At 41.0% G+C, this 21,158-nt stretch overlaps 1 protein-coding gene across 1 annotated transcript in view; it reads left to right on the top strand.

The window, feature by feature from the left end:
• Positions 1 to 17,007, top strand: part of TXNRD1 (thioredoxin reductase 1) — a 61,053-nt gene extending 44,046 nt beyond the window's left edge. The window contains 3 exon segments of the mRNA NM_001133661.1: positions 1,099 to 1,194; positions 6,005 to 6,139; positions 15,080 to 17,007. Of these exon segments, the coding sequence (NP_001127133.1) occupies positions 1,099 to 1,194; positions 6,005 to 6,139; positions 15,080 to 15,148 (300 nt within the window). The 3' untranslated portion in view covers positions 15,149 to 17,007.
• The last annotated feature ends 4,151 nt before the right edge of the window (positions 17,008 to 21,158 follow it).

Consider the following 21,158-nt stretch of genomic DNA (forward strand, 5'->3'; position numbering starts at 1 on the left):
ATTCTTTGATTAGGTTGTTTACAGTTTTTCATTATTATAAATGGAATCACAAACATCTTCATAATTCATTGTTTCTCAGTTTATTTTTTGAAGATAGATTTCCTGTGTGAGTGTGTATATACATGACATACATATATATAATTAAAATTTGAAATTTTTAATATATATTTCATATTTCTTGATAGACAATATTTAAGTTTTTAAAAATTTGCTTTTTTATTATAGAAGTATAATGTGTTTGAGTTGAAGAAACTTTGAAAAATGTAAGGGAAAGGGGAAACAATTACTTGTGGAGTTAGAGCTGTAACAGCAATTGTTAGCAATTTGGGGTGATTCCTTTAATTTTTTTCCTATATAATTGTGATACTATGATACTGTACATTAAATTTGGTAACCCATGTTTATTTTTAAAATTATATTATTTATCACAACATGGAAGAACACTTCTTATGTCTTCATAATCAGTTTGCTCGTAAAAGGTAGCAAATCATGTTTTGAACTGAGGCTAGCAGCTGGAGGAGAAAAAAAATCCATTTAGTCAACCAGGAATTACATTAGTAAGGATGCTGTCGTTCCACCCTCCCTTCCTCCTTTCTTCATTCCTTCCCTGTCTCCTTCCTTCATTGCTTTTAGTGAATAATGCCAAAGGAGGAAATGTCTTTTGGAAGCATTTAGCAAGAGAACTAGATAATTACCTTAATTGATCCTGGCACCTTATTTGTTTCTTGCCCAAGTTGTCATTCACAGTGGATAACAAGATAGTATTGAGGTTTGTGTATGTGTGTGTTTTCAATGTATGACAGCAGGTAATTAAATGGCTTATTTCTCTCATTCCCTTGCTCTTTTTTGTTATTAGTTAGGGTGTACTATTTTGAGGTAGAGATATACATAATTAAGGGATGAGCTTATAGCAAAAGTGCCTGACAGCAAGGAGTTTAAAGTCATTTACCTTTTGACCAGATTCCTATTTATTCCATGAATTTTATTATTTAATGAAAGTCTACTTATTAAAGAGTCTCCACCGTCTTTCACCATATATGTTTGACAGACTTATTGTTTAAAATAATGGGCCTAAATTTTGCTTTTGTATCTTCTTAGGTTTACCATAGTTACTTTTGGCCATTGGAATGGACGATTCCATCAAGAGATAACAACAAATGTTACGCAAAAATAATCTGTAATACTAAAGACAATGTAAGTGCAATTCTCAATCCTTTCCAGTAATTTTATTTAGTTGTGTTTTTTTTTTTTTTTTTAAGATAGAGTCTTGCTCTGTTGCCCAGGCTGGAGTGCAGTGGCGCTATCTCTGCTCACTGCAACCTCCGCCTCCCGGGTTCAAGTGATTCTCCTGCTTCAGCCTCCCAACTAACTGGTATTACAGACTCGCACCACCACACTGGCTAATTTTTGTAGATGGGGTTTCACCATGTTGGTCAGGCTGGTCTTGAACACCTGACCTTATAATCCGCCTGTCTCAGCCTCCCAAGGTGCTGGAACGTACAGGCGTGAGCCACCGTACCCGGCTTTAGTTTTTAATGTATAGCTTAGTTTGTCGCATGGTGCAGATGGCATTCCTTCAGTATTTTGCCTGCCAGTTGTCTCAGCTAATAGATATCAGCAGCTGGCAAGGACCTTGGCTGCACTGCCTGCTGCCCCCTCATCTTCACTGGCACAGGGCCCTACACTTAGTCAACAGGCAGCCAAAACTTACTGAGTGAAGGAACCAAAGGCACAACTTGAGAACTGTCTGTGTTTGTGTTTATAGAAGAGGAACAATAAAGTCATCGACTATCTAAATATAATGAATAACAAAAAAGAACAGGAGCAATGCACGTTTGATCCTCAGCAGCTGGCACTACTAAGAAAGAGCTCTTAATTGAGTTCTAAGATTTCATTGCCTGATGCTACATGTAATGCTAGTCTGGTGTTATTACATGTAAATCTAATGTATTTTAAGTGCTTTTTAGTAGTCCTCCCACAGATATACTTTGTTCATACCATAAACCCCCAATTGTCCAGGTGAATATGTGTAAGAGTACAATATGTAATATATTACAGTACTTTTTTTTTTTTTTTGAGACGGAGTCTTACTCAGTTGCCCAGGCTGGAGTGCAGTGGCGTGATCTCGGCTCACTGCAACCTTCGCCTCCCAGGTTCAAGCGATTCTCCTGCCTCAGCCTCCCAAGTAGCTGGGATTACAGGCACCCACCACCATGCCCAGCTATTCTGTATTTTTAGTAGAGACGAGGTTTCACCATGTTGGCCAGGCTGGTCTCGAACTCCTGACCTCAGGTGATCCGTCTGCTTTGGTCTCCCAAAGTGCTGGGATTACAGGTGTGAGCCACCGCGCCCGGCCTATTACAGTACTTTTTTAGCAGAAACCTGTGAAAGCCTGTGAGCAAACTCTATACCTCACAGGGTTTTTTTCCATATGTATGAAATGAGGGATTGGATAATTCATATTTTTTAAAGACTGTGGGACACAGGTATATTCATATACACACACTCTCTTTAGTATTGACTCTTAAGAAAACTGATCTTTTTAACTTAGCTGACACTTTTTAAAGAAACGACCTCAGTAAAATATAAATGATGTTAAAGAATCTGTATGTTAAAAGCCTAGTAAACTCTGATAATGTTTTAATCTTGAAATTTGAATATAATTAAGCCATGTATCCTATTTGGAAACTACTGCTTTAGGCAGTAGGACAGTTACAGGTTGGTTTTTTGGTAAAATCAAGGGTTTTAGAAAACATTTTCCTGAATCCTCTGCAAAAAAGATTCAAGTGAATATACTAGGATAACCCATAATGAGCTACACAGCTAACATAAATAACAATTGTATATATAGTTTTCTTTTTCTTTTTAGGCAAATTTTCTCAAAAGTTTATTTATATGAGTATACATTAGATATCACTTTTACTGCAGACAAAAGGAGAAAATGTCAGCCATTCTCACTGGCAGTATATTAACTGCCCCTGTCTCACTGAGAGAGACTTCAGTTGCTCATAGCAGTCAGTGAAACCTTGAAGGTTTCCTTCCTACCAAGCAAATCCATTTTAACCATATGTATTTTGCTCTTTTTTCAATGTTACATTTGTTCAAATGGCATTGCTAGAATAATATGGAAAATAATTTTCCTACCAATAAACCTGTCAGTAGTTGAGGTCATAAGTAGGGTGACGGTGTTTTTGGTGATTTTCATAGATAAAGATAGTAATAGAGAAGATGAATATTTGTTACTGCTCTTTTGTCATGAGCAATCTGAGGTAAAAGCTTGTAGAACTTCACTATCCCTGGGGCGTGCTTTATTCATTTTGAGTCAGTCACTTGACTTCAGTGTCTAAATGTCCTTGATTCTAAATTGTACTTACAATGTTTATTATCTGCTGGCTTTTGTTCTCTGCTATGTTATTTTTTTTTACATAAAATATTTATAATAAAGATGAAGAAGGTACTCACCATCCAAAGTCAAGGAATGTTAACATTTTTGCTGTATTTGTTTCACGGCTTTTTTCTTATAAGAGATAAACCATCATATATGCAGTGTATAACAGCTTATATTTATTGAGCACTTACTGTGTACCAGGCACTATAGAGCTCTACAGGTATTAACTTATTTAATCCTTACACAGCACTGTGAGGTATATGTGCTATTGTTTCCCCCTTGTTATAGATGAGGAAACTGAAGCACATGGAAGTTAAGTAATTGTACTCAAATCATTTACCTAGGTAAGGGCAGATCTGTACATTTATTCTCACACAATGTAGATACCATGCTATTAACTATTATCTTATGCCTATGCAGTCTTCCATCTTCCTTCACTTCAAAAGGTAAAACTTTGAAGTCGAAGGGTCTCATGCTTACGTTATGTTTGCCACCTATTTATGAATGCATAAACATTATACAGTGTTCGTGGTTTAATTGCGGGTGGCATCCTCATTGTGTAGAGCTCTGCAACTTTTTAATAATCTCATTATTTTTTGAGACCCTTTCCACATTATTACATGGAAATCTATTTTAAGTGCTTTTTAGTAGTTCCTCCTATGGATACACTTTATTCATACCATAAACCCGGAATCGTCAGGGCGAATATGAGTAAGAGTACAATATGCAATATATTACAGTCCTTTGTCAACAGAACAACCTCCTGATTGTTTCCAGGGAGTGATGGAACCTTAGACAAGCTCTGCACCCCACAGCCTGAGCTGCCTCATCTGTTATGACGAAGATTGCACTAGATAAGTCTAGTCAGAGTCTGCGCTGAAAATCTATCAGCTCAGCAGTAGAGTGCATCAGATTTCTCTGCTTTTGGCAGAGGTAGCCAGAGTTTGAGATTTCAAATTTATCCAAAATAATTTCTACACAGGTATTTTAGAGTGCCAGACATTTTTCTTTTGCTTTCAAAAATGTTTTCAGACTTTGCCGGGCACAGTGGGTCACGCCTGTAATCCCAGCACTTTGGGAGGCCGAGGTGGGTGAACTGCTTAAGCTCACAAGTTCGGGACCAGCCTAGGCAACATGGCGAAACCCCATATCTATTAAAAACAAAACAAAACAAAAATGTTTTCAGACTTTAATGGTCTTGCACTATTTATCCTCAAAACCTTATTTAAAATTACTTTTAAAATTTTATTTTTATTTTATTTTTTAGAGACAGGGTCTGACTTTGTCACCCAGGATAGAGTGCAGTGGTGTGATCATAGCTCACTGCAGCCTCGACCTGCTGGGCTCAAGCATTCTTCCCACTTTAGCCTCCCAAGTAGCTGGGACTACAGACATGAGCCACCGTGCCCACCTAATTTTTTTTTTTTTTTTTTTTTTTTTTTTCTGTAGAGACAGAATCTCCCTATGTTGCCAGGCTGGTCTTGAATGCCTGGCCTCAGGTGATTCTCCTGCCTCAGCCTCCCAAAGTGCTGGGATTACAGGCTTGAGCTATGATGCCCAGTCAAAATGACTTTTTAATTTGAATGACTACTCTTAAGGGTCCCAGCTATTACAGATAGTCTCTGTGGAGCTGAGACAATCAAATACAGGACGTGAGGACACCCTACCCTTTGATAATATTTTCCAGAACATTTTGGTGATTAAAGACTTGTAGGCATCTTTTTGTATTTTTTCTCTTAAAATGAGTAAACACTTGTAGCTGTCCCTTGTCTCTTTGTTCCTGTTTGAAGTGAACATCATACTCTATGTTTTGGTTCATGTTGGGGAGTCTTTAGCCTAAATAGCTGTTAGCAGCAGTCATTAAAGTCTCTGGCCATTTTTCCAGGTGCGGTGGCTCACACCTATAATCCCAGCACTTTGGGAGGCCGAGGTGCGTGGATTACCTGAGATCAGGCATTCGAGACCAGCCTGGCCAACATGGCGAAACCCCGTCTCTACTAAAAATACAAAAAAATTAGCCGGGCGTGGTAGTGCCTGCCTGTAGTCCCAGCTACTCGGGAGGCTGAGGCAAGAGAATCGCTTGAATCCAGGAGGCGGAGGTTGCAGTGAGTGGAGATCGCGCCATGGCACTCCAGCCTGGGCAACAAGAGCAATACTCCATCTCAAAAAAAAAAAAAAAAAAAGTCTCTGGTCATTTTCTTTTTTTGAGACGGAGTCTCGCTCTGTCGTCCAGGCTGGAGTGCAGTGGCATGATCTCGGCTCACTGCAAGCTCCGTCTCCTGGGTTCATGCCATTCTCCTGCCTCAGCCTCTCAAGTAGCTGGGACTACAGGCACCCGCCACCACGCCCAGCTAATTTTTTGTATTTTTAGTAGAGACAGGGTTTCACCGTGTTAGCCAGGATGGTCTCGATCTCCTGACCTCGTGATCCACCTGCCTCGGCCTCCCAAAGTGCTGGGATTACAGGCATGAGCCACTGCACCCGGCCAGTCTCTGGTTGGTCATTTTTGAGTTGGGTTTTTAAGAAACAGACTGGAGAAATGCTCTAAGCTGTGTAGGAAGAGAAGGGGAGAAAAATAAGCTTAATTGCATTATTGTATTTTTTTTTTTACCTTAGGAACGTGTTGTGGGCTTTCACGTACTGGGTCCAAATGCTGGAGAAGTTACACAAGGCTTTGCAGCTGCACTCAAATGTGGACTGACCAAAAAGCAGCTGGACAGCACAATTGGAATCCACCCTGTCTGTGCAGAGGTGCGTCATCTACACTTCTACAGTTTAAAATGTTTAAAATGTGCCACATAGAAGCACACCACCCAGCTTATACATGGCAGATCTAGGACCCTGAGTTTGATAATGATTCCTCAAAAGAGGGCCTTGTCTCTAAAAATTAGTTTTCGTCTTTCAATATTGATTGCTCATGGTATGAACTGGAGGCTTCCGTCATGTCGTTAAGTGGTAAAAATTATGAGAGTGATTTATAGAGCTATGCCTTAAATATTTTATTTATCATATCTTCTAAATTATTTTAATGGCAATCAGTTAATAATGGAAGAGCTTCAATCTTAGTTATTCCACAGCTATCTTGAGGCTAATTGATACTGTCTGCCTCTTCAGCTTATGGTATCAGTGAATGAGATTTGAAAATGATGCTTTCAAAAGATCAAATGACAGTAGAACTAGAAATTGACCAATCTAGGCCTCTGGGTGTCAGTGTTTCTTCACTACCAGTGATCATCCAAGAGTTAAATATTGTAATACTTAACTGCATAGGAATGGTAAGCCAAAAATGTGTTTATATTGGAGAACTTGGGAAGGTGCGGGAGGAGGCACGTCATACTATACCAGCTTATATATGGAGCTGAAAATTGCAGTGATTATCTGTTGTAGCCAGTGGCTTCCAAGGTGTACATTGCACTTGCAAACACGCACACACACACACACACATATACACATTCTTGCCAGATTTCATCCAGCAGCTCCGTGACTGGTTGTTCTGTCTGTTCATGGTTGCCTTTGTACAACTGAACTCATTGCTGAGTATGTAGAATGTCAGCCTTAAGACCTGGAAAAACATTTTAGCTTTCTTTTGCTTTGTCTTCTCTGTGATCGAGAATCCTCCTCTATTAATAGGCACCTGGCTGGGATATATGCCTAAAATATTAACATGTTGAGAGATTAGGGCATCATATATTTCTTTCATTTATAGAAAGCTGCTGTTTTTGTGACAGAGATAGAATTAAGCTTCAAAAAAATATAAAAACTGAAGTCTTGATTAATGCCTTTAATGTGCGATAGATCTTTTATTCATTGTAATGACTAAAACTGCCTGTGTTGGGAAGGAGCCAATTAACTTTGCTTTCTTGAGTACATTAGTTTCCCAGGGCTACTGTAACAAAGTACCACAAACTGGGTGGCTTAAAAACAGCAGACATTTTTCTGTCTCTCAGTTCCGGAGGCAAAAAGTCCAAACTCAAGATGTCAGCAGGGCCAAGCTCCCTCCAAAGGCACTAGGGAAGAATCCTCCCTTGCCTCTTCTTCTGTCTTCTGGTAGCAATGGCAATCCTTCGCGTTCCTTGGCTTGCAGATGTATCACTTTAATCTCTGCCCCCCTCTTCACATGGCCTCATCCCTTGAGTGTCTGTGTCCAAATTTCCCTCCTCTTTCTTATGAAGAAACTCCAGTCATTGGATTAGGGCCCACTCTAATCCAACATGATCTCATTTTCACTTGATTACATCTGCAAAGACCCTATTTCCAAATTCACAAATACTGGGGGTTAGGACTTGATCATGCCATTTAGGGTTATGGGGACACAATTCAACCCACAATAGTGAGTATATTTAAAAATGTAGATGCCATTTCAAGATACTCACAAGCTTCAATAACCATTTTTGATAGGGACGAAGGAAAAGACGATTTTATTGTCTTTTGTATATGAGTGTCTAATTTTTTGCCTGAATTCAGCTCTCAGTGGGCTTGTTGAAAGAAAGACTGCTGTGTGCTGGCTTCTGACCCCCTCAGGAGGCTATTGTGCTGTGATCCAGCAGCAGCGTACACGGCAGCATCTGGCAGGGTGACTGCCAGCTGAGCAGAAGGATGCAGTGAGGACGCAGGACGTCTCCTGAAGCCCATGGCTGTGGGGAGGTCAGCCAAAGGCCTGTTCTCCTTGGTATGCCTGGCACATTTGAGGCTGTGCATCTCCATCTGTTGGTCCTCTTCTGATGTTGAAGCTCAGAGGCTGAATGTTTGGTGCTTTGATGGGACTCTGATATTTTGTTTTCTCCAAGCTGTTGGCTGATTAAGAAGATAAAAAAATTGGGTGAAATCGCACTCTGTGAACACACTTGTCAAGCTGTATGCACAGTGCCGTGCTGGACACTGGGGACATAGCAGGGATTTGAGATAAGCTTAGGAGGAGAGGAGGCAGCTAGGTGATGTGCCAGTTAACAATTCTGCCTGACAGGTCCTAGGATCAGGGTAGATATAAAGTGCTGGAGGCACTGGGGTGCCACCTTTGTGGTCTTTGCCTCAGGGATTCTTGTGATCTCTGAGGGCTCATTCCCGTAAGACTGCCTCCACTGCAGAGGCCAGTGTCAAGCCCAGGCCTCCTGTACTTCTGACCTACCAGCTATAAAGTCAAGGGGTTCCCATGATAAATTGCTAGCATGGCTCACAGAACTCAGGAATAAACTTTACTTATATTTACTTGTTTATTATAAAGGTTGCAACTCAGGAACAGCCAAATGGAAGAGATACACAGGGCAAGGTGGTTGTGGGGAGGCGGAGGACAACAGAGCTTTCATGTCCTCTCTAGATGTGGCATCTTCCCAGCACCTTGATATTCACCAACCTGGAAGTTCTCCAAACCCCTCATTTAGGGGTGTTAATAGAGGTCCCATTATGTAGGCATGATTGATTAATCATTGACCATTGGTAATTACCCAATCTCCTGCTCCCTCCCCAGATGTAGGGGACCAGAACTGGGACTAAAAATTCTACCTCTGATGACATGGTTGGTTCCTCTGGCAACCAGCCGCCATCTTGAAGCTATCTAGGGCCCCACCAAGAGTCACATCATTAGCATAAGCTCAGGTGTGGTTGAAAGGGGCTCATTATGAATAGCAAAAGATGCTCATCTCACTAGTGTCACTCGGGAAATTCTAAGGGTTTTAGAAGCTCCCTTGCCAGGAACCAGGGACAGGATGGAAGACCAAATACATATTTCTTACCATTTCACAGTATCGTAGGATGTTGGGGCAGGATGATTCTGGAGGGAGTTCTTACCTAAGACTAGAACAGTGTGTGGGTGTTAGCTAGTGAGAGAACACTATACAAAAGGCCTGGGTGGGAAAGAGGATGGCTCATTCAAGGAACTGAAGAAGACCCTCAATATTGGCATAGCTTAAAGAGCTTAAAGAGTTAAAAAATATATATATTTTTTATTTTTTTATATATATATATGCTGGAGAAACAGGTGGGTAAGTGATGGTCTTGTAAACTAAGGAAGGGTATTTTGATCACCTTTGGGGCATTGTGATTCAGCCAAAAGGTCTAAAGCAGGGAGTAAATATGATCAGGTACGTTGTTCAGAAACATTCCTCCAGCTGCACCGTGGAAGCTGGACGGAGCGAGCAAGTGAAGTGGCAGATCCAGTTATGTGGCTGGTGAGGTGGATGAGAGGAGACGATAGTGGCCGGAGGTGTGGCAGTGGAAATGGAGTGACACGGTTGTATTTGAGGGCAGAGTTGATAGTACTTGCCAACTGGCTGGGAATGGGAAGAGGGAGAGCTGAAGACCACTCAGGTTTGTGTCCTGCAGCAGGAAGTAATAGCAAGAGCAGACTCGAGGCGACAGCGATGACGAAACCACTGATGTATATGAGGGCCTGCTGTGTGCTGGGTACTGTGTCCCTGCCTGCTGACTAACTTAGTCTTTGTGAGCACCCCATGCGGTGGATGGGGTAGTATATCTATTTGACAGACGAGGAAACCAAGGACGAAGAGGTTGAGTAACTTGCCCATGGTTACCCAGCCTGGTCATGGCCGAGCTGGGATTCAAACCCAGGCAGTCCAGACCCCAAAGCACCACATTGTGCAGCTGATACTTCATCTCCACAGACTGTCCTACCATATTTGGCATAGAATTTAAAAATGGAAATGATTCTTGGTGGCAGCACGAATGTAGTGGAGACACACAGACCTGGGTTGTAATCTCACTCAGCGAATTCCTCTCAGTGAGACCTGGCCATACCACCCAGGTTTTCAGAAGCTTAGTTTCCACATTAAATAAAGTAAGAGGCCAGGCATAGTGGCTCACTCCTATAATCCCAGCACTCTGGGAGCCTGAGGCGAGTGGATCACTTGAAGCCCGGAGTTTGAGACCAGCCTGGCCACATAGCAAAACCCTATCTCTACCAAAAATAACAAAAATTAACTGTGCATGGTGGCATATGCCTGTAATCCCAGCTACGTTGGAGACCGAGGGACAAGAATCACTTGAACCCCAGAGGCAGAGGTTGTACTGAGCCAAGATCACGCCACTGCACTCCATCCAGCCTGGGCGACAGCGAGACTCTGTCTCAAAAAAAAATAAAACAAAATGGCCTAGCTCAGTGGCTCACGCCTGTAATCCCAGCACTTTAGGAGGCCAAGGTGGGCAGATCATCTGAGGTTAGGAGTTCAAGACCAGCCTGGCCAACATGGCAAAACCTTGTCTCTACTAAAAATACGAAAATGGCCTGGTGTGGTGGTGCGTACCTGTAGTCCCAGCTACTCGGGAGGCTGAGGCATGAGAATTGCTTGAATCTGGGAGGTGGAGGTTTCAGTGAGCCGAGATCACAACACTGCACTCCAGCCTGGAGCGAGACTGTATCTCAAAGAAAAAAAAAAAGTAAAATAAAACAAGAGAATATCTAACTGTAGGGTTGATTAAAATGCAGTCTGTAAAGTGTATAGAAGAGTTCCTGGCATTTAATAGATGCCGAATAGCTGCACCTGTTAGCTGTTTTTTCCCCAGGATATTATAGATGTGGCTGTGGCTTGGGAGGGGAGACGGTGTGGCTGGACTGAAAGGTCATCATGCCAGTATTTTTAATGGGGGTTGGAGAGAGATACATGTTGTGAAAAAGCTCCAGTGATTTTTTTTTTTTTTTTTTTTAAACCCTGGTTGTGAACTATGTGCGTTGATACTGGATTTTGAAAAACCAAAGGCTTTAAACTCCTAGTTATGGACATTTTAAAAAATTATTTTTAATTGACACAATAATTGTACATATTTATGGGGTGCATAGTGATGTTTTGAAACATAGAGTTTATAGTGATCAGATTAGGGTAATTAGCCTATCAATCATCTCAAACATTGACCATTTCTTTGTGTTGAGAACATTCCATATCCTTCTAGCTATTTGAAAGTATGCATTATTGTTTAACTGTAGTTATCCTAAGGTGCTATAGAACATACTCCTCCTATCTAGCTGTAATTTTATATCCTTTAACAAATCTCTCCCTGTCTCCTTCTCCCAACCCTTACCAGCCTCTAGTAATCTCTGTTCTACTTCTTACTTCTGTGAGTAAGCTAGCACAGCCACTGTGGACAAGAGTATGGAGGTTCCTCAAAAATCTACAAATAGAGCTACCATATGATCCAGCAATCCCACTACTTACTGGGCATTTATCCCAAGGAAGTCTTTTTGTTTGTTTGTTTGTTTAAGCTTCTTGATCTAGGAAGAGTGAAACTTGGTATTAGGGGTTCATAGGGGGAACTCTTTTCTCTGGCAAATGCTGGGTTCTGACTTGGATAGTATTTGGATTTGCTACTGGACCCACTGTTTTTATCGTCCAGACAGATCCTGTGGGGAATGCAGTTCAAATGTGGTCCACAGAATGTTTATTAGTCCATAATGAAAGGAGGATAGAAACGAAGAAGAAAGTTTAGAAATTTTAACAATAATTTGACAGTGACTGATCTAGTAATAAACAGTGGTGTTCTAATTTTACATGCCTTTTAAAATTTCGTTTCCCCAGTACATTGTCAGTGAATTTCACAAGTGTTAGTCCAGTGGATGAATTAGAAATAATAATAATTTTTAAACCAGTCCTGAGTACTACTTTAAACTGAGTGCTCAAAAATAGCCGCAGCTCCAGAGCCAGCTGTGGTAGGCTGGCACAATGACTCACTTTGGTAAAAATCCTGGGCAATTGAGAGCGGTCTTTGACTCTGAGGAGTAATTACTTACAAAGGTTGACAAATTCCTTAGCAAAGTAATTTCCAAAGGGAATTACTAGAATTCTGGAATTGCTTTAAGAGGAGAGGCTACACTTGTTTTGACTGACATCCTGTGTGAGAGGGATTCTCAGCGCCTGGGGCATTAGCAATGCATTTTCCTTATTCAGTGTGAGATGGGGTTGGTGGTCATTTATTCTGAACACCTGAGCCGCAGTCATTGCGTAGGAAATGGATTACACATAATTATGAGTAGTAATTTCAACTAATCAAGTTCACTTGTAGAGGAGAAAAACAATAGTTCAAGAGGAAAGCATTTGAAAGTACTTCTTTGTAATGTCTTAAAATGAATTTTAGTGCCAAATATTAAAAGTTTTTGTGTTTTTTGTTTGTTTTTAATTTAATAGTCAGTATAATCCCACTCTAAAGTGAGGGAGCCTTCTGTGACTGGAAGTGGTGGGGACAGATAAGAGTATGTGAGGTGGAAAGCCTCCAGCAGCTCCTGACCCTTGTACGAGTCCTGTGTGTTGGGATGGAAGGGCATGGAGGCTGCCCCTTCTGCTCATTTTTTAAAAATACATGTTTTTATAAAAATTCTAAAACAGTTGTGTACGAATGAAATCTGTCAAAATTGACCCAAGCAGTTTTTTTCATTTATTTGAGATAGGGTTGCTGTCACCCAGGCTGGAGTGCAGTGGTGTGATCTCAGTTCACTGCAGCCTTGACCTTTCAAGCTCAAGCGATGTTCCTGCCTCGGTCTCCTGAGTAGCTGGGACTACAGGCACATGCCACTGTTCCCAGCTAATATATATATATTTGAGACAGGGTCGCATTATGTTGCCCAGGCTAGTCTCAAACTCCTGGGCTCAAGCAATCCTCCCGCCTTGGCCTCCCAAAGTGCTGGGATTGCAGGCGTGAGCCACGATGCCTGGCCAGTTGTTTATTTAGACTGATCAACGATGGCAGTTTGGCTTCCGCCATCTTTTTAACATAAGAACAACATCAATATGAGAAAAAACAGATAAGAGCTCATTTTGGTGGATTTAGTTTTGTATCCAAATCTCCTACAAGTTCTATTTCTAAATCAGTTTCTGAGAAATAGAACCCAGGCTTGCAAATTGATAAGCCTGGAATTTGTTTAAATGTATTCTTTGGCTCTTTATTTTTTTCCTCATTATAAAAATGGAAAAGAAAGCATGTTTGAATTGCCCTTAATACCCCTTTCTAACACAGCTATTTTTATTATCATGTATTGTTTCCCCGTCCTCATCTGTACTCATACATTTTTTTAAACAAAGGAATTTTATTGCCTTTCCAAAAAAGTTGTACTAGTTTACAGTGTCACCAGCATTGCATATAAGAGTGCTAATTAAAATGTTGCAAAATTCAGTGTCAATGTTTTTTCTATAATGAGTATAAAAAGGATAACTATTGGCCGGGCACAGTGGCTCATGCCTGTAATGTCAGCACTTTGGGAGGCCGAGGCAGGTGGGTCACCTGAGGTCAGGAGTTTGAGACCAGCCTGGTCAACGTGGTGAAACCCTGTCTCAACTAAAAATCCAAAAATTATCCGGGCATGGTGGCAGGTGCCTGTAATCCCAGCTACTTGGGAGGCTGAGGCAGGAGAATCGCTTGAATCTAGGAGGCAGAGGTTGCCGTGAGCCAAGGTTGTGCCACTGCACTCCAGCCTGGGTGACAGAGTGAGACTGTCTCAAAAATAAAAATAAAAATAACAGTTTCAAAGATTTTAGCATATCTTTGCTAACAATGATGAGCCTCTTTCTTCTTAAAATGATTTTTTTTTTTTTTGGATATGAATTATCCATATTTTCTAATGCATTTGTATTTTAAAACTTTTTAAGATACTGGCCATTAGTATTTGGTCTGGATTTTTTTGAGAAGTAAAGGCTTTGTCACCCTCTGAGGCTAAAACAGACTAAAGACTTTTCTCAGTATTGTTCCCCCCTTACACAAAACTGTCTTCCCCCTTATTCACAAGTATTTTTGTTTTTATGTACAGGCAATCTTGAGCAGTAACAAGTAAAGATTGTCCAAAACTGTCAAGTTCACAACCATCAAATGTTTGCAAGGATATGAAACAAGGAGAACTTGTTAGTCACTGCAAATGAGAGTATAGATTGGTTCAGGTACCTTGAAAATCTAGTCAAGCCAAAGTTTCACCTGCCCTCTGACTCAGCAGTTGTACTTCAGCTCTGTGTGCAAGGAGATGTGCTGGAATGTCACAGCATCGTATTGCAAAGAGCATATTGGCAACAGCTTGGATGGCCAGCAGAAGGAGCCCAAATGTGTGATTCATATTCACTAGTTGAATAATTGAATACTACAATATACACTATATATACTAGACTGTATGTGTTGTTCTATACTATAGTGATTGACTCGAACTCCATTCAGTGAAAAAAATGGAAGAATTAGCTATTTGTATCCATATGGGATACAAAAAAGCAGGGTAACAAAAGAATCTACATCATCTTGCCATTTGCAGGTAAAGCTTCTTAAAAAAACACAAGAGAAATACAGGAAGAAATGCCTAGGAATGATAAGACCAACTCGGTGGAGGGAAAGGAGGAAAAGGCCAACGGGGTGGCACACACGGAGCTAACTGGGCACTTTATACCCTTCTTTATATCCAAAATATTTTATGGTGAATTTCTTTTAGAGGGTTGACAAGCAACTGTGGGTACCTGATCTGTTTTAATCATCCTCGTGCTAACAAAATTCTTCAGTAGATATAACCTAAATTTTTTTTCTCTTTCACCTTGGTTTTAAAATGTCTTCCCCCTTTTATTCTCTGGAGAAATAGAAGATATCCTTGATCGTACTACTCCTCTGTTTTATTCATTTTGGTAGTCGCCTAAGATGGTTTTAATGCGTATGGCATTATCTGAACTGTTCCCTGTTACCTCATTTGCTCAGGCATCTGAAGATGTGCTTTCTCTTCCCCTGCAGGTATTCACAACATTGTCTGTGACCAAGCGCTCTGGGGCAAGCATCCTCCAGGCTGGCTGCTGAGGTTAAGCCCCAGTGTGGATGCTTTTGCCAAGACTCCAAACCACTGACTCGTTTCCGTGCCCAAATCCAAGGCGAAGTTTTCTAGAGGATTCTTGGGCTCTTGGCACCTGCGTGTCCTGTGCCTACCACCGCCCAAGGCCCCCTTGGATCTCTTGAATAGGAGTTGGTGAATAGAAGGCAGGCAGCATCACACTGGGGTCACTGACAGACTTGAAGCTGACATTTGGCAGGGCATCGAAGGGATGCGTCCATGAAGTCACCAGTCTCAAGCCCATGTGGTAGGCGGTGATGGAACAACTGTCAAATGAGTTTTAGCATGACCTTTCCTTGTGGATTTTCTTATTCTTGTTGTCAAGTTTTCTAATGTTGAATTTTTTTCTTTTTTCTCCATGGTGTTAATGATATTAGAGATGAAAAACATTAGCAGTTGATTTTTGTCCAAAAGCAAGTCATGGCTAGAGTATCCATAGAAGGTGTCTTGTTGCATGGAAGGGATAGTTTGGCTCCCTTGGAGGCTAAGTAGGCTTGTCCCAGGAAAGAGAACTGTCCTGCAGCTGAAATGGACTGTTCTTTACTGACCTGCTCAGCAGTTTCTTCTCTCATATATTCCCAAAACAAGTACATCTGTGATCAACTCTAGCCAAATTTGCCCCTGTGTGCTACATCACGGATGATTATTATTTTAAGGTCTGTTTAGGAAGGGAAATGGCTACTTGGCCAGCCATTGCCTGGCATTTGGTAGTATAGTATGATTCTCACCATTATTTGTCATGGAGGCAGACATACACCAGAAATGGGGGAGAAACAGTACATGTCTTTCTGTCTTTAGTTTATTGTGTGCTGGTCTAAGCAAGCTGAGATCATTTGCAATGGAAAACACATAACTTGTTTAAAAGTTTTTCTGGTAGCTTTAGCTTTATGCTAAAAAAATATAATGGCATTGGGTATCTATTCCTTTCTAAGACTACATTAGTAGGAAAATAAGTCTTTTCATGCTTATGATTTAGCTGTTTTGTGGTAATTGCTTTTTAAAGGAAGTTATTAATATCATAAGTTATTATTGCTATTTTGAACACAGGTGGATGTGAAGGATTTTCATTTAAAAACCAAGTGGTTTTGACTTTTTCTGTTGAATGAACAACTGTGCCTTGTGGAATTTTTGCAGAAGTGTTTATGCTTTGTTAGCATTTCAACTTGCATTATTATAGAGGTATTAATGCCTCAGTTATGTGTTTGTCAATGTACTGGCTGAGGATTCTATCTCAGCTGTCTTTTCTAACTGTGTAAGTTGAGTTTCGAACACATGCTTGTGGACATCAGGCCTCCTGCCAGCAGTTCTTGAAGCTTCTTTTTCATTCCTGCTACTCTACCTGTATTTCTCAGTTACAGCACTGAGTAGTCAAAGTACATTTCTGGGCCACCTCAGGGAACCCATGCATCTGCCCGGCATTTAGGCAGCAGAGCCCCTGACCGTCCCCCACAGGGCTCTGCCTCACGTCCTCATCTCATCTGGCTGTGTAAAGAAATGGGAAAAGGGAAAAGGAGAGGGCAATTGAGGCAGTTGACCATATTCAGTTTTATTTATTTATTTTTAATTTGTTTTTTTCTCCAAGTCCACCAGTCTCTGAAATTAGAACAGTAGGCAGTATGAGATAATCAGGCCTAATCATGTTGTGATTCTCTTTTCTTAGTGGAGTGGAATGTTCTATCCCCACAAGAAGGATTATATCTTATAGACTTGTCTTGTTCAGATTCTGTATTTACCCATTTTATTGAAACATATACTAAGTTCCATGTATTTTTGTTACAAATCTTCTGAAAAAAACAAAACAATGTGAAACATTAAAATTAAAAGGCATTAATAATATCCACATGTGTGCCTTCTTACTGAATGATGGTCTTGGGAGTCTTTGCAAGAGTATTGAGTAGATCTCTGATATTGTGTTGAAAAGCTAGCTGCTGAGTAGGCTCCAGTGATGCTGTGCTGATTTAAGTATAGAAAGACTGATTAGTTCATTGCCATTTCCCATCTTCTGGCAGTATCAGGCACATAGATGGTCAATAAATGTTTCCAGAAATGTTGATTACCATGTTCAGATTATGCATTCACATGCACTTAATCTTCTTAGGTATCACTTTTTAAGCAGAAACTCCTCTTTTATGTAATCTTTACCAAAAACCTTCCCAGTTTGTACTTCTTTCTGTGGTAAGTAGTTGCAGGGTGCTAATAATAACAGCTAAATGAGTGTTTACTGCAACACGTGCAGGCGCTGTGCTTGACACACCCTGGCTGATGTAATCCTTACAACAATCCTATTAGAGAAGGTGCTTTTGTACCCATTTATAGATGGAGAAACAGGCTCAGAAGTGTGAGTCACTTTCTTAGGATTACACGGCCAGTTAATGCATCACGTTTTTGAGGCCAGAGTTGGGTCTGTGACCTCAAAGGCGCAACCTCTTAGTTACCTCGCAGTGCAGCCTCCCGTTCATCTCTGACAAATGGAAGCTTTTAGGTCTGCTGCGTCAGTTCCTGGGACTTCACATTTTCACATGCGGTCAAGCAATGCTGTCTGTGCTTAATAAATACCTTGTCTTGAGATGTTCTAACACTTTCCTAACCAGACTTTCCACTGCCAGTTTACTCGCCACTAGAGCCAGGCTCTTATTGCCTGAACTTCCCTGTCTCAAGCCTTTGAGGTTTTCGCAAGGCCTGTAACTAGACCCACAGTCCCCTGCCAGACCCTGGACCTGTTATCTGCAGCTCTAGCCTGCGCTTTCCCTTGCCTGTTCTGGCTACACCTGCTCTATGTCCCCATATAACTACTAGCCTCCCTCAAAGGTCACCTGCTCTGTGTAACTTCCAGCTGGTTCTCTACCTGTACTCCCAGGGTACTCTGTATTGTCTCTAGAGCTCTTTGAATTACTCTGCATGGAGTGTAGTGTGTGTATCTGTCACCACAACTAGATAATGAGGGTTCTTTACCTCTGTGTGCCCCACAGCTTCTAGCACAAGGTCTGGCACTACAGAAGCACTTAGAACATTGGCGTAATTGGATTGACAGGTAGAGCCATAACTATCAGAGATGGCCATGTAGGAAGCCTTTTAATTTCTTCCTGTTATGTCAGGAACCATTGATTTAAATGTTAATGAAAGTAGAAAAGGCCTAAACAGAAAAAACGTCAGCTTCACTAGTGAGGGGAAATGCAAATTAAACTGCAGTGAAATGCAAATCAAGCTGAAGTGAGATACCATTTTATACCCACTGTGAGTGGCTAATTTTTTTTTTCTTTGAGACAGGGTCTTGTTCTGTCTCCTAGGCTGTAGTACAGTGGTGCGAACACAGCTCGCTGCAGCCTCTGACCTCCTGGGCTCAAGCCATCCTCCTACCTCAGCCTCCCAAGTAGCTGGGACTACAGGCATGCACCACCATGCCTGGCTAATTTTTTAAGTTTTTGTGGAGATGGGGTTTTTTGCTCTATTGCCCAGGCTGGTCTTGAACTCCTGGGCTCAAGTGATCACCCTGCCTTGGCTTCCCAAAGTGCTAAGATTACAGGCATGAGCCACTGTCCCCAGCCTGGATGGTTAATTTTATGTGTCAACTTGACTGGGCTAAGGGATGCCCAGAGAGCTGGTAAAATATTCCTGGATGTGTCTGTGAGGGTGTTTCTGGAAGAGATTAACATTGATTCGAATCAGGAGACAGTAAAGAGGGTCACCCTCACCAATGTGGGTAGGCATTGTCTAATCCTTGAGGCCCAAATCAAACAAAAGGCAGAAAGGTGAATTTACTCTTTGCCCGTGAGCTTGGAGATCCATCTTCTCCTGCCCTCAGACCTTGCTGCTCTGGTTCTTGGGACTTTAGACTCAGATTAGGACTTGCACCCTTGGTTCCCTGGTCTCAGGCCTTCAGGTTTGGACTGAAACTCCATGACTCACTCTCCTGGGCCTCCAGCCTGCAGATGGGACTGTGGGACTTTTCAGGCTCCATAATCACATGAGCCAATCCCTCCTAAAAATCTCTTTCCATATTTTATGTACACACATATGTATAAAATCCATTGTTGCTGTGGAGAGCCCTGATGCACCCATTGTATGGCAGATTTTAAGAGTGCCAGTATCCAGTGTTTGCAAAGATGTGGAGCAACTGGAATGCTTATTATTATTGCTGGTGGAGATGTAAATTATTCAATCACTTTGGAAAACAGTGAAGATCAGCATATCAAACATTTCGAAAATGATTTGAAATTTTTTTACATGTTTTAACAAAACCAGTTTATTTTGTAGTTTTAACCAAAAAAAAGGTGCCCTTTTTGTCACTGGATTCACTTAGCATTCATAATTTTTTTTCATACAATGAATTTAAATTGCTAAAAGATCATGGACTGGCTTTCTGGTTGGATTTCAGGTAAGATGTGTTTAAGGCCAGAGCTCTTCCCCAATATTTGTTTTTTTCCCACTATTTGATTTTTAAAATGTACACATAGATGCTACATTTATAGCTGCTGGCTTAAAATTCTGTCATGTCTAGCCTTTTAGTGTGGTAAATCATGTTTTACTTCTACCTAAACATTGATAATTTGGAGTATCTGTTACTAGTAATAGTAATTCTATAATTGTATAATTGAGTTTTGTACTTAACACATAGATAATTTCTCATCTATCATTTGTCCCCAGTGCAGTTTCATTTTCCAGATACCTTGATGCAAAATTGAGTTTTTCATCATTTAGGTGCAAGCAAAAACCCCCCAAACCAAAAAATGGTACTGACTGTTACCCAGTAGAATTCAACGCATGGATAGCTCATGACCCAGCTGTTACACGCTTAGGTGTATACCCAGCACAAATGCACTGTCTACGTACCTAAAGACGTGTACAGGAGTGTTCATAACACTGTTATTAATTGCAAAACAAAATAAATCCCAAAAAACGTGGAAGCAGCCCAAATATCCATCACCATGAGAATGGGCAAATGAGTTGTGGTGTGTCCATGTAACAGAAGACTAACAGCAGAATATATGTAACAAAATAGATCTAAGAAACAGTATTGAGTGAAAAAGTCAAAGGAGTATGTGCAATATGATTTCATTATGTGCATAGACAGGCAAAGCTAAGAAATACAGTGTTTAGAGAGAAAATTGTAAAACCCTAAGGGAAAGCAAGAGAATTCAAAATGATGATTATAAAATAGAAGCTAGTAGTTACCAATGAAGGGGTAGAACAGTGGATGGTGTATTAGTCTGTTTTCACGCTGCCGATAAAGACATACCCAAGACTGCGTAATTTATAAAGAAAAAAGGTTTAATGGACTCACAGTTCCACGTGGCTGGGGAGGCCTCACAATCATGGCAGAAGGCAAAAGTCATGTCTTACATGGCTGCAGATAAGGCAGAATGAGAACCAAGTGAAGGGGGTCTACCCTTATAAAACCATCAGGCCACTTATTCACTGCCACGAGAACGGTATGAGGGAAGCTGCCCATGATTCAATTATCTCCCGCCAGATCCCTCCCGCAACACGTGGGAATCAGGGGAGCTACAATTAAGATGAGATTTGGGTGGGGACACAGCCAAACAATAGAAGATGGGATTAGGAAGGGGCAACCATGACTGAAAGGTCACTCTGGACTTGTGCATTTGTTTATCAGTGTTATCTATCTATATATTTTTTATTTGGTTCTACCTTAAACTATTAAGGGATAATATCTATATTTTTAATAAACTTTTAAAAACAAGCAGCTTAGAAGAGGTGGGGGTGGAGGGTGCAGCTTGGAGTATTGGCAGAACACTAGGTAATAGGAATATGTCCATCACGTTTTCACATACAGAAATAGACCAGACTAGAAAGAAAGATGCTACAGCAGAAGGCCCTTCCTGCCCATCACCTACCATGGTTCCAACATCAGTCTGAAGTCGAGGAATGGGTTAAACATGCACTAAATTTTGGGGTAATTTCTGACACAGCAATAGATAATTAATATGTGGGAGTTGGAGTGGGAGGTTACAGAACAAGTAGGCC

The sequence above is a fragment of the Pongo abelii genome, chromosome 10, assembly GCF_028885655.2.
Source record: "Pongo abelii isolate AG06213 chromosome 10, NHGRI_mPonAbe1-v2.0_pri, whole genome shotgun sequence".
Taxonomy (NCBI): Eukaryota; Metazoa; Chordata; class Mammalia; order Primates; family Hominidae; genus Pongo; species Pongo abelii.